General features: G+C 38.3%; 1 protein-coding gene across 1 annotated transcript; it reads left to right on the plus strand.

Moving 5' to 3' along the window:
* Window positions 1-14,751: 14,751 nt before the first annotated feature.
* On the plus strand, window positions 14,752-15,828 carry LOC131067930 (uncharacterized). Its single transcript, XM_058003089.2, has one exon. The coding sequence runs from the start codon at window positions 14,752-14,754 to the stop codon at window positions 15,826-15,828; it is 1,077 nt and encodes a 358-aa protein (XP_057859072.1).
* The last annotated feature ends 2,566 nt before the right edge of the window (window positions 15,829-18,394 follow it).

Consider the following 18,394-nt stretch of genomic DNA (forward strand, 5'->3'; position numbering starts at 1 on the left):
TTGTCATCAATATTCTTTAACAATTCGAAGTGGTAAACATGATACCCTGTTTCAACTCACTAAAATTAGCAAGCCGAAACAAGGGGGGCATATAGCTACCCTCGAATTTTCATCACCTTCCTTAGTAAGCATTAAGTGATTTTGTGATCTAACATGTGGTTTTGTAGGTTGTGGTTCTTAACTGTGTACTGCAGATACCGTTGGGGGCTTCGTTCGACAGACTTATGGATATATCCTTTTTCAAATAATGTTTACTTTTTTGTACTTTAGCTTGCATATGCACGTAGTACTCATATGACTACTAAAGTGGGGGCTAAATGTAGCATCGTAAATTGTATGCACTTGCTCGGGTGGTACAATTCCACACTAGGTTTAGCTCCCGCCTTGGCGCATCTTGCACTTTGCATTGCATTTTCCTTTAGCACTTAATTAATCAAATTAATTAGGTCTAAGGTCCTATTTCATCATCTTCCACATCATAAAGCTGGGCCCTTTCATTTAAGTGTGCCCCTTTCATTTTATTCCTCCAATACATCATTTAATCAAAAACCCTAATTAGGTCCTATTTTGAACTTGGGGGCTTGATTTCGGGGGTCAAAACATCTCGAAATCACCTGTAACTTTGGGATTCTCTCTAAAATTATCATATCTGACGACCCTAAAAATTTGGTGAAAAGTTGTCGTGACCATGGCGCCTGGAGTGCACACGGTCCTGGACATTTTTCCTGAAATTTTAGGAGCACAATCCAATCATAAAATAAAGCTTAACCCCAAGAAATTGGCAGGAGATTCAATCTCTAGGTTGGCCAAAAGTTGAAATTAAGACCTAGGGTTTCATATATAAGAGCTCTCTTTCTTCATTTGAGAGGATTCGAATTTTGGTTTCAGGGGACCTTCTATGCAGCGAAAGAGCAGATCTTTAAGACTTCAACAACATTCAACATCCATCCATCAAGCATTCATCAATTTCATTCATCCATTTAGGGCTTTGAAGGCATTGAAGAGCAATAAGGGATCACCGACTGAAGATTGGCTTGTACCCCTCCCTTGGAGTTGGGTATGATTTCATGTTGTTTTCATGTCTTTGCATAAGCCTCATGGTATCATTTGTATTCATGCTTTAAATCACTTTGCATCTTGATTTGGAGCATTTACATTATCATTTACAAGCAATTAGGGTTTACTTTCTAGGTTGCTCTAGTTTGCTTACTTGCATTTTAGGATCTTGCACACACACAAGGTCTGCACACACACTACTTTTACAATACAACTTGGCTATTTGTGGAGGTGGAAACCATTAAAGCGGGGGTTTGACTAAGGCAAAACCCTATATAGCCGCCCACCATACCTTTTTCAGATATAAGTGCAGATTTCGGGATTCGAAGGACGTCGCAAATTATAGATCCGACGGAAGCGGACCGAGACAGAACTTCACACCAAATTCCAACCCAGAAGACTAGGACAGGGGCGTGGGGCGCCCTGGTCCTGCCAGGTTAGGGGCGCTGGGCGTCCTAGTCCTTCTGTCAGACAACAAGTTTCAGACAGCTTTTCAAGTGGCAAAACAGCAGTTTCAGGAGCAGTTTCAGGGGCAGAATCAGGACAGTGGCGCCCGCGCCCCCATCCTGAACATTTCCACTCAGATTTTAACTCCGAGTACACATCTGCATTCTTATCTTGTCCTTGTGTTTACAGCTTTCCATTGTTTAATCTCAATTCTGCAATCTTGTTCATACTTGCACTTTAGGGTTAGGAGTTGAACTTGCATCATTTTATCTTTCAATTACAAAGGAATAGAAACCCTAATAGGTAGCCCGTGGCTCTCTCTTCCACAAAAAGAAGTAGCCAATTGTGTGATACCTCTAGGCTCTTTCGTATTCCGCAATGTGTGTCAAAAGGTAGGATTAGGGTATGTTAGGCTAGTCTAGCTTTTTCCCCTACACAATTGTATATTGATTCAGATGTTATGAGATGTTATTTCATGCTTTATCTTGATTTGTTGTGTATGATTTTGTGCAGTATCTCAGTGCTTATGACTAGGTGCAGTGGTATCTGTATTAGTATTATTTTTCTCAATTTGTCCTAATTCTTCTTCCATAGCTTTAATCCAAAATTTATCTTCACATGCCTCATTGATAGATGATGGTTCAATTTGAGAAATAAGACATACCTCTCATTTGCCAATATTCCTCTTGTTGTAACTCCCTTAAATTTGTTTCCAATTATCTGATCTTTAGAATGATTCAATCTTACATACCGAGGTGTCTTAGTTTGTTGTTGTTCTTCAATTACTGTAGAATCTTCTGATGATACTGAGGTAACTGGATCTTCATTTTGCTTGTTTTCAGTAGGTGTTGACATCAATGACAAAACCATACCAAAATACCAACAAAAAAAGTACTCACAGGAAACAAACTCACTAAAATATGAATTTGAGCTCCATTCAAATGTGTTATTTGCATGCATTCTAGAGAGACCCATGCAATCTATCTCTAGCATTACCATTATCCAACCTATGTTAGAGTTGGTTATGTGAATGATTGAATTAGACTTTCAACCCCCAAGTTCCCTACTATAACTTTCCAAGGAATGGTCCTTGAGCTTAAGTCCATATTATCTAGTTTATTAATGGCCAAAATTTTCCAAATATTGATATATGGGATGTATGTCCAAAGATAGAAATTAGCGAATATCTCAATAGGAGTCCCTCGAATAGGAAATATTTCTCTCCAAACTTAAAACAACCATCTCTAAAGCAATAATGGGTTGAGCTTATTTCAAATCACAAAAGGAATAGTTTATTAATAGCTTAGGACAAGATATAGTAAAAATATATCACACAAAAAGTCTCCTCCCATTCATGAGATTTGTGGGCTTAACAATTCCTTCACAAAAAAGAAATCTACTCAAATGTGTTCTATCATCCAATAGCAAGTTAAAGTAAAATTTTGATAAGGCCTCATAAGACAACTTAAGGTCATCTAGTGCTAGATGTATCATTAGAGACTCCCAAGGAAACATGATCAAAGCTACTTCAAGAAGCTACGACTAGGCACAAATAATAAATTAGAAACCAAATCATTATCTACTAGGCTTCTTTCTAGTGAAATCATGTAACATTGACATGATAATGATAGAGGGTTTATTCTATGCAAATTATACTATACATCTAGAAAAGGTAGTCAACCACAAGAGAATAAATAATGTTTTGAATGAAGCTTGACACATATTGGATTGATTATCTTCCTTCTTTGTCACTCATTTCTATTGTGAAGGAAATAAGGTGATAGATTTCTTGTTGAACCAAGGGATCAATGATAATAATGAGATATAATAAGTAATGGTTCATAAACCATTAGCTAAGATTTAGCACATTGGGATCTATACTCTAAATACCTTGGCAATGCCATAATTATTAAATACAATGTGAGCCTCCCTTAGATTTATTTATAATCAATACCCATGGACTAGTTTAATATCTCTTGCACATTTGGACACATTCAATATTATTCTTTCCTAATGATATCCACTACCAATAACTTCTCATTCTTCTCCAATAGAAAAATTGATTTCCCTTACTCTCTCTCGACACTATGCTCTAGTTGTTGTCAATAGAATCTTATGGGGACCCTCATCCACATAGGTGGAAAATTAAGGAAGATGATATTCCTTAGGGAGATCAAGGAAGCTATAATGTAAAAAGTATTCTTCTTTCCAGGCATAAAATCCTTGCTACCATCTAGGAGATGGTTGACAAATTATTCATAAAATAAGTTTCTCATCATAGAGTCAACACCAACATTAATGTGACCACACACATTAAGCAACATATTAACCCTAGAACAATAGTCAGATAATAGCTCTGTAACTTTACCACTCAATGCAATTTTGAATTTCTGCAATGGTTGTTGCTCCTGCAGGGGAGGGCCCATCCTCCCTGGAACCTGACCCCCCCTGCTAACCTGCAGATGTGTCCGGATCTGGCCCTCGTATTGCACTCCCAAAGTGTTGGGTGGGCTCCTCCCATTGACGCTTGTAATGCAGTGTTGCACAAGGTTCCCTCCCATGTGAATATTCCACATGAGACCTCCAACTTGGACTCTCCTAGAAAGGTTCCCAAGACTAATGTCGTGGGGCCTTTTCCTGGGGAAGCTCAAGCGAGCACATGGAAAGGTGCTCTTGTTGGAAATACTAAGTCGAGGTCGTCGACTTTGCTACCAAAGGTAACTATTGGTGAGGATGGTCCCGAGATTTGTCTCCCTAACAGTATTATGGATAATATCGCCTCCTCCCTTGATCACCTTTGCTTAGTGGGGAGATTCTTGGCCTTTAGACCCACAATAGATATGGTCAGAAGATGGGTTGGTTCTAGATGGAAACTAAAAGGTAGTGTCTCTGTCTTTGCTATGTCAGATGGGCTCTTTCTATTCATATTCACTACATAAGAAGACTTTATTTACATCATGTCTGGTTCATGGTCTTACGACAAACATTGCTTAGCTCTCTCTAAGTGCAAGTCGAGGTTTGACCCAAGTGCAGACCTCCTCAGACTGGCACCGGTCTGGATCAGACTCCTTGGTCTCCCTTTGGAGTTCTGGGATGACACCATTTTTAGATGGATTGACAACTCTTTTGGTCAGTTCGTTGTTGCTGACAATGTGGCGATGCAAAAGTCTAGATTCGTTTATGCTCGCCTATGTGTGAATGTGGCTGTTAACAACCCCCTCCCTAACTTCTTAGCTCTCAAATCTAAATGGGGTAAATAGAAGCAGGCTATTGTCTACGAGAACACCTCCCTTTATTATCAAAGGTGTGGAAAACATGGTCATGTAATAGCTGACTGCTCGACCCCTCCGCCTCCGGAGGAAAAACTGAAGGAGAAGTTGTCCTCCCCAGGTATTGTCAATGTGGAGGCAACTCAAAATGTTACCCCCCCCCCCCAATCCCCCGGTTACTGACAATATTGAGGATCAAGGTCTTAAAGGGAACAGATGGTCCTCAAGATACTATTGAGGAGGGCTACCCCTTCTTGGAAGGTATTCTTAATATGATGAAGACCCCTGACCCCAAGGTGACACCTTCCTCCTCAGGGAGATGCTTGGACCCGGACTTAGAAGAGGGAGAGATCTCCTAGAGGAAGGTAGAACAAGAAGGACTGAGAGTTGAAGAGTGCATCAGATTGAAGAAAGGGGACAACAAGACCACTTCATTTGTGCTCAAGTAGCTAAATCCCAATACTATGGGAGGAAACGGGAGAAATTTATGGTGCACAGAGGTTGGGCCCACGCCTCCCAAAGTGAACATCCTGGATCCGACCTCCTCTTCTTTTGCTACTAGATCTATAGGGGAGATCACTATTCTCTCTCATGGAAATCATTCTGCCCCATCTTTGCTTGTGGATAAAGCGAAAGAGGTATGGAAAGAACCCAAAAGAAAAACTAGAGGAAATAAGAAGGCGGATGTTGAAAACACACTAATACATTTGGCCTAAATTCCGACGGAGAAGGTATATTGTGATCAAATTTGATTTTTTTTTGAAAAAATGCCCGATTTCATCAGAATTCCAATGATAATGCAACATTTGGTTTTGACAGAGAAGGAATTGGCAATGACATTTGTGTTTTTTTAGAAAAAGTGCCCGCGTTCATCAAAATTCCGATGACCATGGGAATCACTTAAAAAAAAAAAAAAGACCAAGTCATTTCATAAATCCTGCCTCTTCGTCTCGTCGACCTCTACCATTACAAAATCTCACCTCTTCGTTCCACCTCTGCCATTACAAAATCCTGCCTCTTCGTCCCACCTCTGCCATTACAAAATACCAACTATCCTAGCTATACTACTAGTGTATGGCCCGATCGAGATGCATTCGATCGATATGTTGATGCGCTCAACTGAACAAAGAGATCAGGTCAGGCTCTCTTTCTCGTATGAAAAGGGATAGGTCATCTATGCACTGATTGGATGACTGTGGGACAAATAGATCGGATCAGGTCGTTTATGTGCTCAATCGACCAGGGAGAAAGAATAAATCTAATTCACATGACGTCAGGGCTCAACCTCCTAATTGCAGTCATCGCTCGGATGTTTGAAGGAGATAGCTTCTTGGCATAATGCATTGCGTTCCTTGCCCACATCTCACTTCTGGACAGATGCTTCAACACTATGATGGAATAAATCAAATCAAGTCAAATGGTTGGTTCTCGGTAGGACCTTTATGCCACAAATGCTCCAACAGCGGAATGAAGTGGTTCCTCCCATATCGACTCCAACGAAAGAATCCGGATTGATTATGCACTCAAGAAGTTGCGAGTGGGGGTCTAGTAAGTCAAGAAGTTATTATTGGGCCATCCCCCAATGAACACGAAGGAGGGAGGTGGACATCGGTTCCCTGTGCCGGTTGAGTCGTTGCATGAATGTGTTTGTTAGGGCGGCCATTTCAATTATCATCATTTCACTCTAAATTGGGCATTACAAGATCCGGTTGAAGAAAAAAGGTAGGGTATAATCAGCAAATTCATTGTTATACATATTCAAATATTTAGATTCAAAGTTTATTATAGATTTATCAGATTAATTGCCAATAGCAGAGATGGTGAGAGGTTTCTGTAATATGATATGATCAATTTAAAAGAAGAATTTCTTACAAGACCTAAACCGTTGAACAATCCTACAATCACGTATTAATTAAACACTGCATTTTAAATAATGAACAATATAGTAAGCCTAAAATATATTAACACTACTTTCCATATTTAAAATATATCCTAATTAAGGAGAGGGATGACCTAAACTTGCGTGATCGAGTGCCATTATGTAAAATATATCCTAATTATGGATGCTGGTATATATGGTTGTGACAGAAAATCCTGTTGCAGAACCGTGAGAGCACTGTGTAGTGATCGAGTGCTATTTTTTGTCGATGTTTTGGAAGGGAGCATAAGTGTACCGTTAGGAAGGTGGTATAAAATGGAAGTTGAGAGGTATAAGGTTATGAGGTGTGGGTTAGGATAAGATAGGGAGGTAAGTGATGAAGGATGTAATGGTGAAAGAGTAAGTTAGGATATGTTAGGGGTTTGGAAGGTAGGAAAGTGAATGGGGGGAGATAAAAGGATGTGAAGGATGGAATGGGGTTAGGTAGGTAAAGTAAAAGTAAGTGTGTATGAGGTTAAGGTTTAGGATAGGATGTAGGAAAGTGCAGGAGGTTAAGATAGGGGATATGAAAGGTAGATGGAAGGTAATAATGATAGGAAGTGAGGTAAAGGTTATGAGGTGTGGGTTAGAAAATAGGGTGTAGGAAATGGAAGGAAGGGTCATATCACTTTGAGAGTTTTCACCAAGATGAGTAGCCCGAGTATGGACCTCAAATCTTACAAGCCATGAGGATCCACTTGTAGTAGAGGAGCATATACTTGCATCTTGGGAGCTTATTAGGAGTTTGCCTTGAATTTGGGAAATACACATAGAGGAAATAGAATATTGATCAATACACATTACCTAGCCTCATCATGCATAAATAAAAGAGGTATAGACTATAGAAAGCACATATCATGAGCCAAAGGATCATATTCGAGAGTGTCTTCATCTCCAATCCTCTACATTTTTACGATCCACAAATGGGGTTGAGGATAAGTCTTGGTTACTTATCTTGGACTTATGCTTTGGGTTGCATCTATATGTGAGCAACCTAAAGGCATAATTTTCAATGCAAGTTTTGAGAGGACTCTTTTTCCACCTTGTGGTACTGGGAGGATAAAATGCACCAACTCACATTGGAAACCCTCTCCAGATACCATTTTGGAGTGCTTCAAAGTGTGTTCTATTTCAAAATATTTTTGACAGAGATGCATAGATGAGTTTCACAATTTACATAATAAGGTTTCATAGTGGCTCAACATGAGAGTTAGTTTTTGGAGTTCTTGTAGTTTGTAGATTACATTCAAGACAAGTTACTTGTCAATTATTTCATTAGTGTTGGAAAGCCTAAAATTTTAGTTTTCCTACACATGGCCAATCAAAATGACTTTAGGGTTGCTATGGAAAAGTCTCTTATGGAAAAGGAGGTACATGGGAGGACACAAGAGGCATGAGAGAAGTTTGTAACCTTGATGAAGGGACTAAAGTGTCCATAGGCATCCCCATCCTTTAAAGGATAATTTAGACTTAGTATATGATTTACAAAGAAAAACCCAATAGTATCAATATTAGGGACAAAGGTCTAGAGCATAGTAGGGGCCATAGGGTAGTCACATGTGACCATCATCGACACAAGGATATTTTAGGTATGAGAGACTATAGGGCTATCAAGCTAGGACTTCTATGACTCAACAACCTTTTAGGGGAGAATCTAGTGTTTTTGGTAGTTAGGATCTTCTAATTATGGTGGGGCCTAGCCAACATAGGGTTATATGAGCGGCACATGTTATGTATATGTTAGTATCAGACAGAGAGTGCCCACAAGGTTTTAGAGTAGGTGGACACCATCCTAGGATGTCAAAGTAGATAGTTGATATGTGGGTCTTTACCCTCCCAACCACTCAACATATACCACCATGGGTCTTTACCCTCCTAGACACACAAAGGTCAAAGGAAGATTCACTACTGCAACACTCACTTTTTGTGATAGTCTCAAGCACTTAGGATAGTCACTCCTTTTGTGGCCATTCTTCTTCACACAACACTCTCTAACATTAATTATGATGATAGTGTACCTCCTTAAACCTTCCACCAACACCTAACTCAATACCAAACTCTTTCCCAATCTCGCTAATGTACTAATTAACTCAACTCACTGTGAAATTATGATGGTCAATGCAAGGTTTAGGACAGTAGTAATTAGGATCTTCTAATTATTGTGGGGCCTAGCCAACATAGGGTTATATGAGACAGGGGTAAGTTCAACAGTGATGTGTATTAGATTGTCATCAAAGTTTCCTGTTAGTGTTACTTTGTATTAGCATTAACCACTTATTGTCATGGGAATCAACTAATAGACAACATAGATATTTATCATCAACCTCATTTTTTTTCACCAAAGGGATAAAAATTTATTAAACACAACGAGAATTACAGAGCAAGAAAGTAGATACATAACCTAATCTAATCTCCATTTGCATAACCTAAGAAGGTAGATACAACTAAATAATCTTGAAAGAATTGCATATGAAGGGCACTATTAGAAAAGAACTTATGTACCATGCTAGTCTATGTAGCTACTACTAATTATTGCATAGAAATAGATACATGTGTTAGAATGTGTTGAAATAGTAGCTAGGTTGAATAGGACAGACCCTATAAATGTAACTTGTAATTTGAATATACCTTGAAGTGTGCAATATGGAAGGTTTGTATTCTTAATCTCCTGCCCATTTCTTAATGTAAAAGATAATTTTATTAAATATCTCCTCTATTAAATATCTTTATTAACTTGATTTCTCCTTCAATTCTTGATGAATGCTTGATTGCCTGTTCACTTGGAATTGAATTGATTTTATAATTAAGAGATCACTTGAATTGTAGGTAAACCCCTTCAAATGACAGGGTATGCTTCCTTTTATACCTAATATATGTCTTGAAAGAATTTTATCCTGATGGATTTAAATTAAAGTACTTTCTCTTCTATCTAGTATTGGTGGAGTAGAGGTTGCATTGCATTGTCCTAGGATACATATTTCCGTAGATACAACACAAGTTAAATGTATCCCAAGTCAATGCAAAGCAATCTCTGCTCCAGAGATCACCTGGAAATAGAGAAAGAACTTTAATTTAATGCCATAATGATAAAAGGCTTTCAAGACAGATAAATGGTATGCAACTGTATCTATTTGGAATGCATTACCCAAACAGTGCAATCGATCAGTCGACTTTGAAAAGAAAGTGGTATGATGAAATATTTAGGCATAAAATAGATGAAATGCACTCCATACTACTATTGTACAATATTTTGGTTGATGATGTTTTTAAAATAGTAAAGGAAGGTGTATGGAACAACCAAATTCTTATCATTATAAACAATGAATATTTTAAGATCCTTTTATGATGTGTAAGTTGAGAATATTTTATGAAAGGTCCCTAAATGAATACACTTTAAACTGATTTTAGCAATGACTATCGGATGTAGACAAAATGAATGCTTTTTGGATTAGAATGTTACACAAAATCTACTATCAAAAGGTTTCTTTGGAAAGTATATGATTCAAAACTAAGGAAATGCAATTATTTACAAGTTTTAACCTTCTTAGATGCAAAATCCCTTATTTAGCCTCTCACAAACCCTTAAAAGTAGGGTTTCTCATATACCCCTCTTCCAAACATTATACCATCCAAATGATGATGGATTCACTTTTCATTTTAAATGTCTAAACAGTGTCAATCATAAAATGTGCCCCTCGTTAAGGCAGATTTGCTACTGCTGCTCCTTAGCAAGCAATTTCTCCACTCTTAAATTCACTATTTTGGTAAGCACCCCGGTTCTCCACCCAATCTACACATCAACCTGTTAGTAATTTATTGTACATGTTAGAGGAGTGTCATCTCGTGAATATTAGGCCTTTTACATTCATGGAATGACCATTCTCATTGTAAATCAACCAAATCAAATGCCAAATTGCACAAATCTATTAGAATAGTCAATGCAACTAGTCTAAAGTCTAAGACAAACGGATTATCAGTGCATCTTCCCTACAAATAATATGTTCAAGGTCTCTTCAATGCATTAGGAATTTGAATACACACTCAAGACAAAGTTACCATAAGCCAAAACACCAAAAAATTTCAAGAAAACAAAAATTTGCTATTATTGCTTGTCCTAGTCCGTACACCAGCATTCTCTGTCGTACAAAGCATTACATCAACCATTTGATCAAAAACTCTTAATTGCTGACACACAAGGCCATGAAATGATTTATTGAACTTGCCTAAACTCTTGTAGACTCCCTAAGCCATAAATTCCTATTACATCTCTTTGTTGGTCCTAAGGTCCTTACCAGGCCCTTTAGGACAAATTACAAACTTATTACAATTTTCATCATTAAAGGCCATAATGGACCTTAATACATCATAATTGATTGGATCTTCACTCCTAAGACCTTCAAAAGTCTTTAATGGCTTCATTGAGTCCTTTGGTCTTCCAAATGCACCTGCACCAACTTGAATTCTCCTTCAATGCTTGATTGCTTGTTCACTTGGAATTGAATTGATTTTATAATTAAGAGATCACTTGAATTGTAGGTAGACCCCTTCAAATGATAGGGTAGGCTTCCTTTTATACCTAATATATGTCTTGAAAGCATTTTATCTTGATGACATTAAATTAAAGTACTTTTTCTTCTATCTGGTATTGGTGGAGCAGAGGTTGCATTGCATCGACCTATGATACATATTTCCACAGATACAACACAAGTTAAATGTATCCCAGGTCGATGCAAAGCAACCTCTGCTCCAGAGATCACCAAAAAATAGAGAAAGAACTTTAATTTAATGCCATCAGGATAAAAGGCTTTCAAGACAGATAAAATTTGAGTTTGATTGTCATCATTTACTTTGCCAAATTCTTCACACGTAACTCCTGAATCAATTTACTACTCACAAGAATTTTATTAAGTCTCAAATATAAGGAAACAGAAGGCTTCAAATAGAAAAATTGTACATGCAACTAAATCCATTGACTAATCAGAAGAACAAAATTAAGAAACGGTTTGATCATCTGAGAGATGTTGTAGACTTGTAACTCACCAGCTACTTAGTTTTTGTGGGTAAGAATTTTTTTTGTTTTGGTTATGGTTGTGGTGTTTGTAGGGAGACATTTACAAATTTATATCTATTTTCACTATTTAATGGTTTATGGATTTGTAATGGTAATTTAATGTTCTTTCATATTTTTGTATATATTCTTTATAATAGCCTATTATATTGATTTGTTCTATTATGGATAATGGTGTGGGTCAGATGGCTTTGCCGTTGGTGCATGAAAGCATTGAACGAGTTCTACTTTTAAAAATTACATGAAACATTTTTAATTTATTTGATTCAGTGTTATTTGCAAAAAAGTTTATCAATCATGTTTCTTTTCTCCAAGAATTGTCTAGGATCTTTCCATCATATAATATGTAACATCGAATGACTAAATATTTTCTTTACAAATGCTTATTTTATTTAATTATTATCTGAGTGTGAATTAAAATTTATATCTGTATGGAAGCAGAACATACAAGCTGAAGAGTCATGTGCAAGCAAATTTCGTAAAAGAAAGCAAGCAGGCATTATCTTGAATGACATGGAAACAAGCCCATCAGCTGCCTAGAAGAGAGCAATTGGAGAAAAGCAAAGGAAAGTGTTAAAGGGTGATAAATAGATAGAGAGTATGCAATACAAATAAACAATGTTTGGAGTGTGTGATGTGACGTCTCTAATTTATGTCTGAAGAGACTAACTAGTTTTGGAGTTCCTGCGAAACCTATTGGGCCACGCTTGGAGGAAATCAATGTGTTCATGCAAGGAGCACCTTTTTTCTATTATGAGAATGATGTTTTTGCACCGAAGGATATTTGGAAGGCAATATCCAAAAATTTCTATAGTGTGGAACCAGAGTTGGCGGACTCGAAGTAATTTTCAGCTTTCAGAAGACCAAGAGGTTATGTACACAATCTCCCAATAGAAGGGTGATTTCAAGCATTACCTCTCCCCCCCATGACTATTCAGGAAGCACTTCCTCAGACAAAGGACTATTGGCCTCCATGGGGTCAAAGAAAAAAATTGAAGCATAGACTCTAGACGATGTGGTGGTGTCCTTCGTGAAGAACTCTACACTATAATTGAAAATTCACGAGGGAAACTGCAAGATAGTGAAGAGAAATACATTCTTGAAAAGTGGGAAGAATGGATCTTGGTTTGGGTGAGGCCAAGTCAAGTGGCTCCTCTAGAGGTTGATGAGATAGAAATCATATTAGGATTTCAAAAAGATCACACTCGTGGAACTTCGTGTGTGACTGATCGATTGTGTTATTTGGGTAATGCATTCCAAATAGATACAGTTGCATACCATTTATCTATCTTGATTAACGACTTTTATCCTGATGGCATTAAATTAAAGTTCTTTCTCTTCTATCTAGTATTGGTGGAGAAGAGGTTGCTTTGCATCGACCTGACCTGCCACCTATCGACCTCTTCTCCACCAATACCAGATAGAAGAGAAAGTACTTTAATTTAATTCCATTAGGATAAAAGGCTTTAATCAAGATAGATAAATGGTAGGCAACTATATCTATTTGGAATGCATTACCCAAACAGCGCAATCGATCAGTCGCACACAAAGTTCCACAAGTGTGATCTTTTTGAAATCCTAATATGATTTCTATCTCATCAACCTCTAGAGGAGCCACTTGACTTGGCCCCACCCAAACCAAGATCCATTATTCCCACTTTTCAAGAATGCATTTCTCTTCAATATCTTGCAGTTTCCCTCGTGAATTTTCAATTATAGTGCAGAGTTCTTCACGAAGGACAACACCACATCGTCTAGAGTCTATGCTTCAATTTTTTTCTTTGATCCCATGGAGGCCAATAGTCCTTTTTTTGAGGAAGTGCTTCCTGAATAGTCATGGGGGGGAGAGGTAATGCTTGAAATCGCCCTTCTATTGGGAGATTGTGTGCATAACCTCTTGGTCTTCTGAAAGCTGAAAATTACTTTGAGTCCGCCAACTCTGGTTCCACACTATAGAAATTTTTGGATATTGACTTCCAAATATCCTTCGGTGCAAAAGCATCATTCTCATAATAGAAAAAGGTGCTCCTTGCATGAACACATTGATTTCCTCCAAGCGTGGCCCAATAGGTTTTGTAGGAACTCCAAAACCATTTAGTCCCTCCGAACATAAATTAGAGACGTCACATCACACACTCCAGACATTGTTTGTTTGTATTGCATACTCTCTATCTATTTATCACCCTTTAACATTTTCCTCTGCTTTTCTCCAATTGCTCTCTTCTAGGCAGCTGATGAGCTTGTTTCCATGTCATTCAAGATAATCCCTGCTTGCTTTCTTTTACGAAATTTGCTTGCACATGACTCTTCAGCTTGTATGTTCTGCTTCCGTAGAGATATAAATTTTAATTCACGCTAAGATAATAATTAAATAAAATAAGCATTTGTAAAGAAAAGATTTAGTCATTCGATGTTACATATTATCTGACAGAAAGATCCTAGATAGTTCTTGGAGAAAGGAAACATCATTGATAATGATTTTTTGCAAATAACACTAAATCAAATAAATAATAAATGTTTTATACAATTTTTAAAAGTAGAACTCGTTCAATTCTTTCATGCACCGATGGCAAAGCCATTTGACCCACATCATCTCTCGCCATCAGAATTCTGATGACAACTAATGAAATATCCGACAAGGATGCTGTATATCTGATGTCACTTCCATGTCGGACAGTCATCGAGGAGAAAACATAGCATCCATCGGAATTTCGATGGAAATCCCCCAAAATTTCTGGCCAGGGGTGCAAATATAGTTGCCATCGGAGGAGTTCATAACATCATCGGACGATCGATGCAAATGGCATCGTTGGGAAGCCTGACAATGAGTTTTCGATGGTAAAGTTGGTCGGAAGTCCGACGTTGTGTCGTCGCAAATCCAACAATTAGCCATCGAAAATTAGGCCCAAATGTACTAGTGACAACTCTAAACCAAATAGACCCTCTGAGATGACCCTCAAAACTAAGGTAATGGCTGGAGAAATTCTCAGTGGATGGCAATTAACTCTGGAGACATCTCAAAAAGGCAAGAAATGAAGCTCCGTTCATGGAACTTAAGGGGCTTAAATAGCCCCGAGAAGAACTATTCTCTTAAGCAATGCATAGCTACCAATAAGGTTGATATTATTCTAATCCAGGAGGTGAAAATGACCTATCAAAATTTTGCTACTCTTGTGGACAGTATATGGCTGGGTTCTGACTTCTCTTATAGTAAGGTGGAAGGTGCTTCAGGGGGAATCACTACTCTCTGGAATAAGAGCAAGCTGGATGGGCATGATGTTGGCCTTTCTCACAGCTTTCTTACTACCAGGTTCACTATGAACAACTTCTCATCGTACTTCTTCAACATTTGCACTCCTAATACTAGATATGGTCAGGCTTTGGTCTGGGAGGAAATCACTACCTTCATGACTAATAATAGGGAGACAATGTTCATGTTAGCCGGTGACTTTAACACCCCTCTTTTTCCCTTCGAGAAGTTAGGAGGTCTAACTGATTACAGTGATAGCATGCTTGACTTTGCTAACTTCATTAGAAATAATGAGATATTTGATCTTGACCTTCAAGGGAATCCTTTCACCTGGTCTAACAATAGAAAAGGCTCTAATTTGATTCAGGTCAGGTTGGATAGGTTTTTGATCTCTGCCAAGTGGGACCTTGGCAATAATTCCTCGCTCTTGTGTCTTCCTCACACTATCTCTGACCATTCCCCAATCCTCCTTTCTTGGGTTGATAAGCCGATCTTGGGTCCCATACCCTTTAGGTATGAGATTATGTGGCACTCTCACCCAGACTTCAAACAATGTATCCAAAATTGGTGGAACTCCCTTGTTCAAGGTTCTGCTATGTTTAGAATCGCTAAAAAGTTGGAGATAATCAAAAGGAAGGCCAGAGCCTGGAGTAAATCTTCCTTTGGTGATATTTTCAAGAGAAATAAGGAGGTTGAAACCAATTTGGACCGCCTCCAAAGAACCATTGCGGAGGGGATAACCTCAATGGATATCCACAAAGAGGAGGAATGTTGGAGACAAAAATGGAAAGGAATCATGAGCCTTGAAGAAATCTACTAGAAGCAAAGATCCAGAATCCAATGGTTAACTGAGGGGGATATGAACACCTCCTTCTTTCACAGGTCCGCTTCAAAGAACAAAAGGAGAAAAACTATGCATTCCATTTTCAATAAAAGAAATGAAGAGTTGGTGGGGAATAGCAAGATTGGTCAATGGGCTTCTCTATACTTTGATAATGCTTACACTAATGATAGGGCGAGCGAACCTACTGAGGTTATTGATAAGCTTCTCAATCTTATCCCTCAAGTCCTGAATGATGTTGACAATGAGTTGCTGATGAGCTATGTCTGAAGATGAAGTTAAAGAGGCAGTTTTTGCGATGGCTACCTTTAAGGCCCTTGGACCTGATGGCTTCCCTCCGGCTTTCTTTCAGGAGTTCTGGGAAACTATGAAGTATGACTTAATCAAAGCTACCAGGGACTTCATTCGCACTGGGAACCTTGTGAAGAAATTGAATAACACTTTCATTGTTTTGGTTCCCAAAGTTCCCGAACCAAAATTTATGACAGATTATCGCCCTATCAGCCTGTGCAATTCGGTCTACAAAATCTTCTCTAAAGTTGTTGTCAAAAGAATCAAACCCCTTCTTGATATATGTATTAGCCCCTCTCAAAGGGGTTTTGTTCCGGGCAGGCAGATTCTCAATGCGGTCATAACTACCCATGAGGTCATCCACTCCATGGAGAAGAGTCACAACCCAGGTTTGGCTCTTAAACTTGACATCTCAAAGGCTTATGATAAAGTTAACTAGAAGTTCTTGTATGTTGTTCTATCTAAGATGGGATTCCAGGGAAGATTCCTCAATGTTATCAAGGTGACAGTGGAAAGTGTTCACTACTCGGTGATTGTCAACAACACCCCTTGGGGATTCTTCAAGGCTGGGAAGGGATTAAGGTAGGGGGACCCTCTCTCACCTTATTTATTTATATTGGTGGTAGAAGTTTTGAGTAGGAACTTCTCCCACTTAAACAGGAATAGACAAATCTCGGGGGTGAAAGCAGCTTCTACCCTTCCTTTGGTGGTTATGCAGCAATTTGTTGATGACACCTTCCTGTTTGGCCAGTTGTCTATTATAGAAGCAAAAGAATGGAAACACTTATTGGATGATTACGCCCTTGCCTTGGGACAACTTATCAATTATAATAAGAGCAAAATTTATTTTTTCAATACAAATAGAAATCTGTAAGGTAAACTTATGCAAATCCTTGGATGTTGTGCTGCTAATATTCCCGATTGCTACTTGGGTCTTCCCCTCATAGTTAAGGAGGTCATTCCCCAATTATGGGAATCTATCTTAGAAAGAATGCAAAAGAAACTTGTTGGCTGGACTGGAAAAACCCTGATTAGTGCTAGTAAACTCCTGCTTTTGTCGCCCTCTCTTCAAGGTGTCCCGGTCTATTTTCTATCGCTATTCAAGATATCCATGTTGGCAATTGACACTCATTGGATTCATTTTGTTGTCACTGATGGCAACAAGATCAAATAGAAGGAAACAAGACTTGATGGAAGTCACAAACCAGCACTAGGAGGCATACACCAAGAGATACCGACATTGGAAGCATTCAAGGCTACACCGGCACCGGCACCGACATCAATACTTCAAGGAAGCTGACATCAAGAAAGATTTATTTTAGTAAATCATTTTGTAATTATTGTCAAGGCCGACATTGAATATTCTTTGTAAATGCATTGTAAGCCGACATAAGGCATATCATATGTAATAGGTATATAAGTTAGACTGCTAGGTCAATTTAAAAAAGAAAGAGAAATGGTGTAGAGATAGACATATAGCAGAACTGTGAGATGCCAAATATATGTATGGAGGTCATTTTTGTATGCGAACATTGTATCATGCAATGATCTATAGATAGCTAGGAAAGCACTCTTGGAGGAGAAGTAATACCAGTAATAGTTCAATATTGTGAACCGGTACAGAGCAGAACCAGTGCCAAAACTCTATTTGGCATAGCAAATGCATTCTTGAGTTCATTTTCAATAATTTACTTTGGTAGAAAGCTTGTAGTCAGTGACGCTCTTTAGTGATGAGCAGTATGCTCTAGGCAGTATGCCTTCCTGCAAGTGTAGGCCCCTGATTATGTAATATCTTTTCATATGGCCAATGAATTGATATTGTGGGTCACAAATCCCACCGTGGTTTTTCCTCATTGAGGTTTTCCATGTATAAATTTTGTGTGTTATGGTGTTCATTTATGTGGATGGTGTATTTGCTTCTTGTTATATGCTTATTTGTTTATCGGTGCATACATGCATGGTTTAGAAAGTTGAAAATTGTTGATTCCGGCAGAACACTGATTCACCCCCCCCTCTCAGTGTTCTCAAATCCCAAAAATTGGTATCAGAGCACGGTACCTCGGAAGAAGTTTAACAGCTTGAGGAAGATCTTGAAACCAAAATCTTTGAACATGGTTATGGAGAAACAAATTGAGATGGCTCTTGAGAATTATGATGCTGAAAGGATGAAGAACTTGAAATTGCGAGAAGAATTGAATTCTACAAATGAATTCATTCTTATCTGGCAAGAAAGGTTATCATCTTCTCAAGCCAA

The sequence above is a fragment of the Cryptomeria japonica genome, chromosome 6 (genome assembly GCF_030272615.1).
Source record: "Cryptomeria japonica chromosome 6, Sugi_1.0, whole genome shotgun sequence".
NCBI classification, from domain to species: domain Eukaryota; kingdom Viridiplantae; phylum Streptophyta; class Pinopsida; order Cupressales; family Cupressaceae; genus Cryptomeria; species Cryptomeria japonica.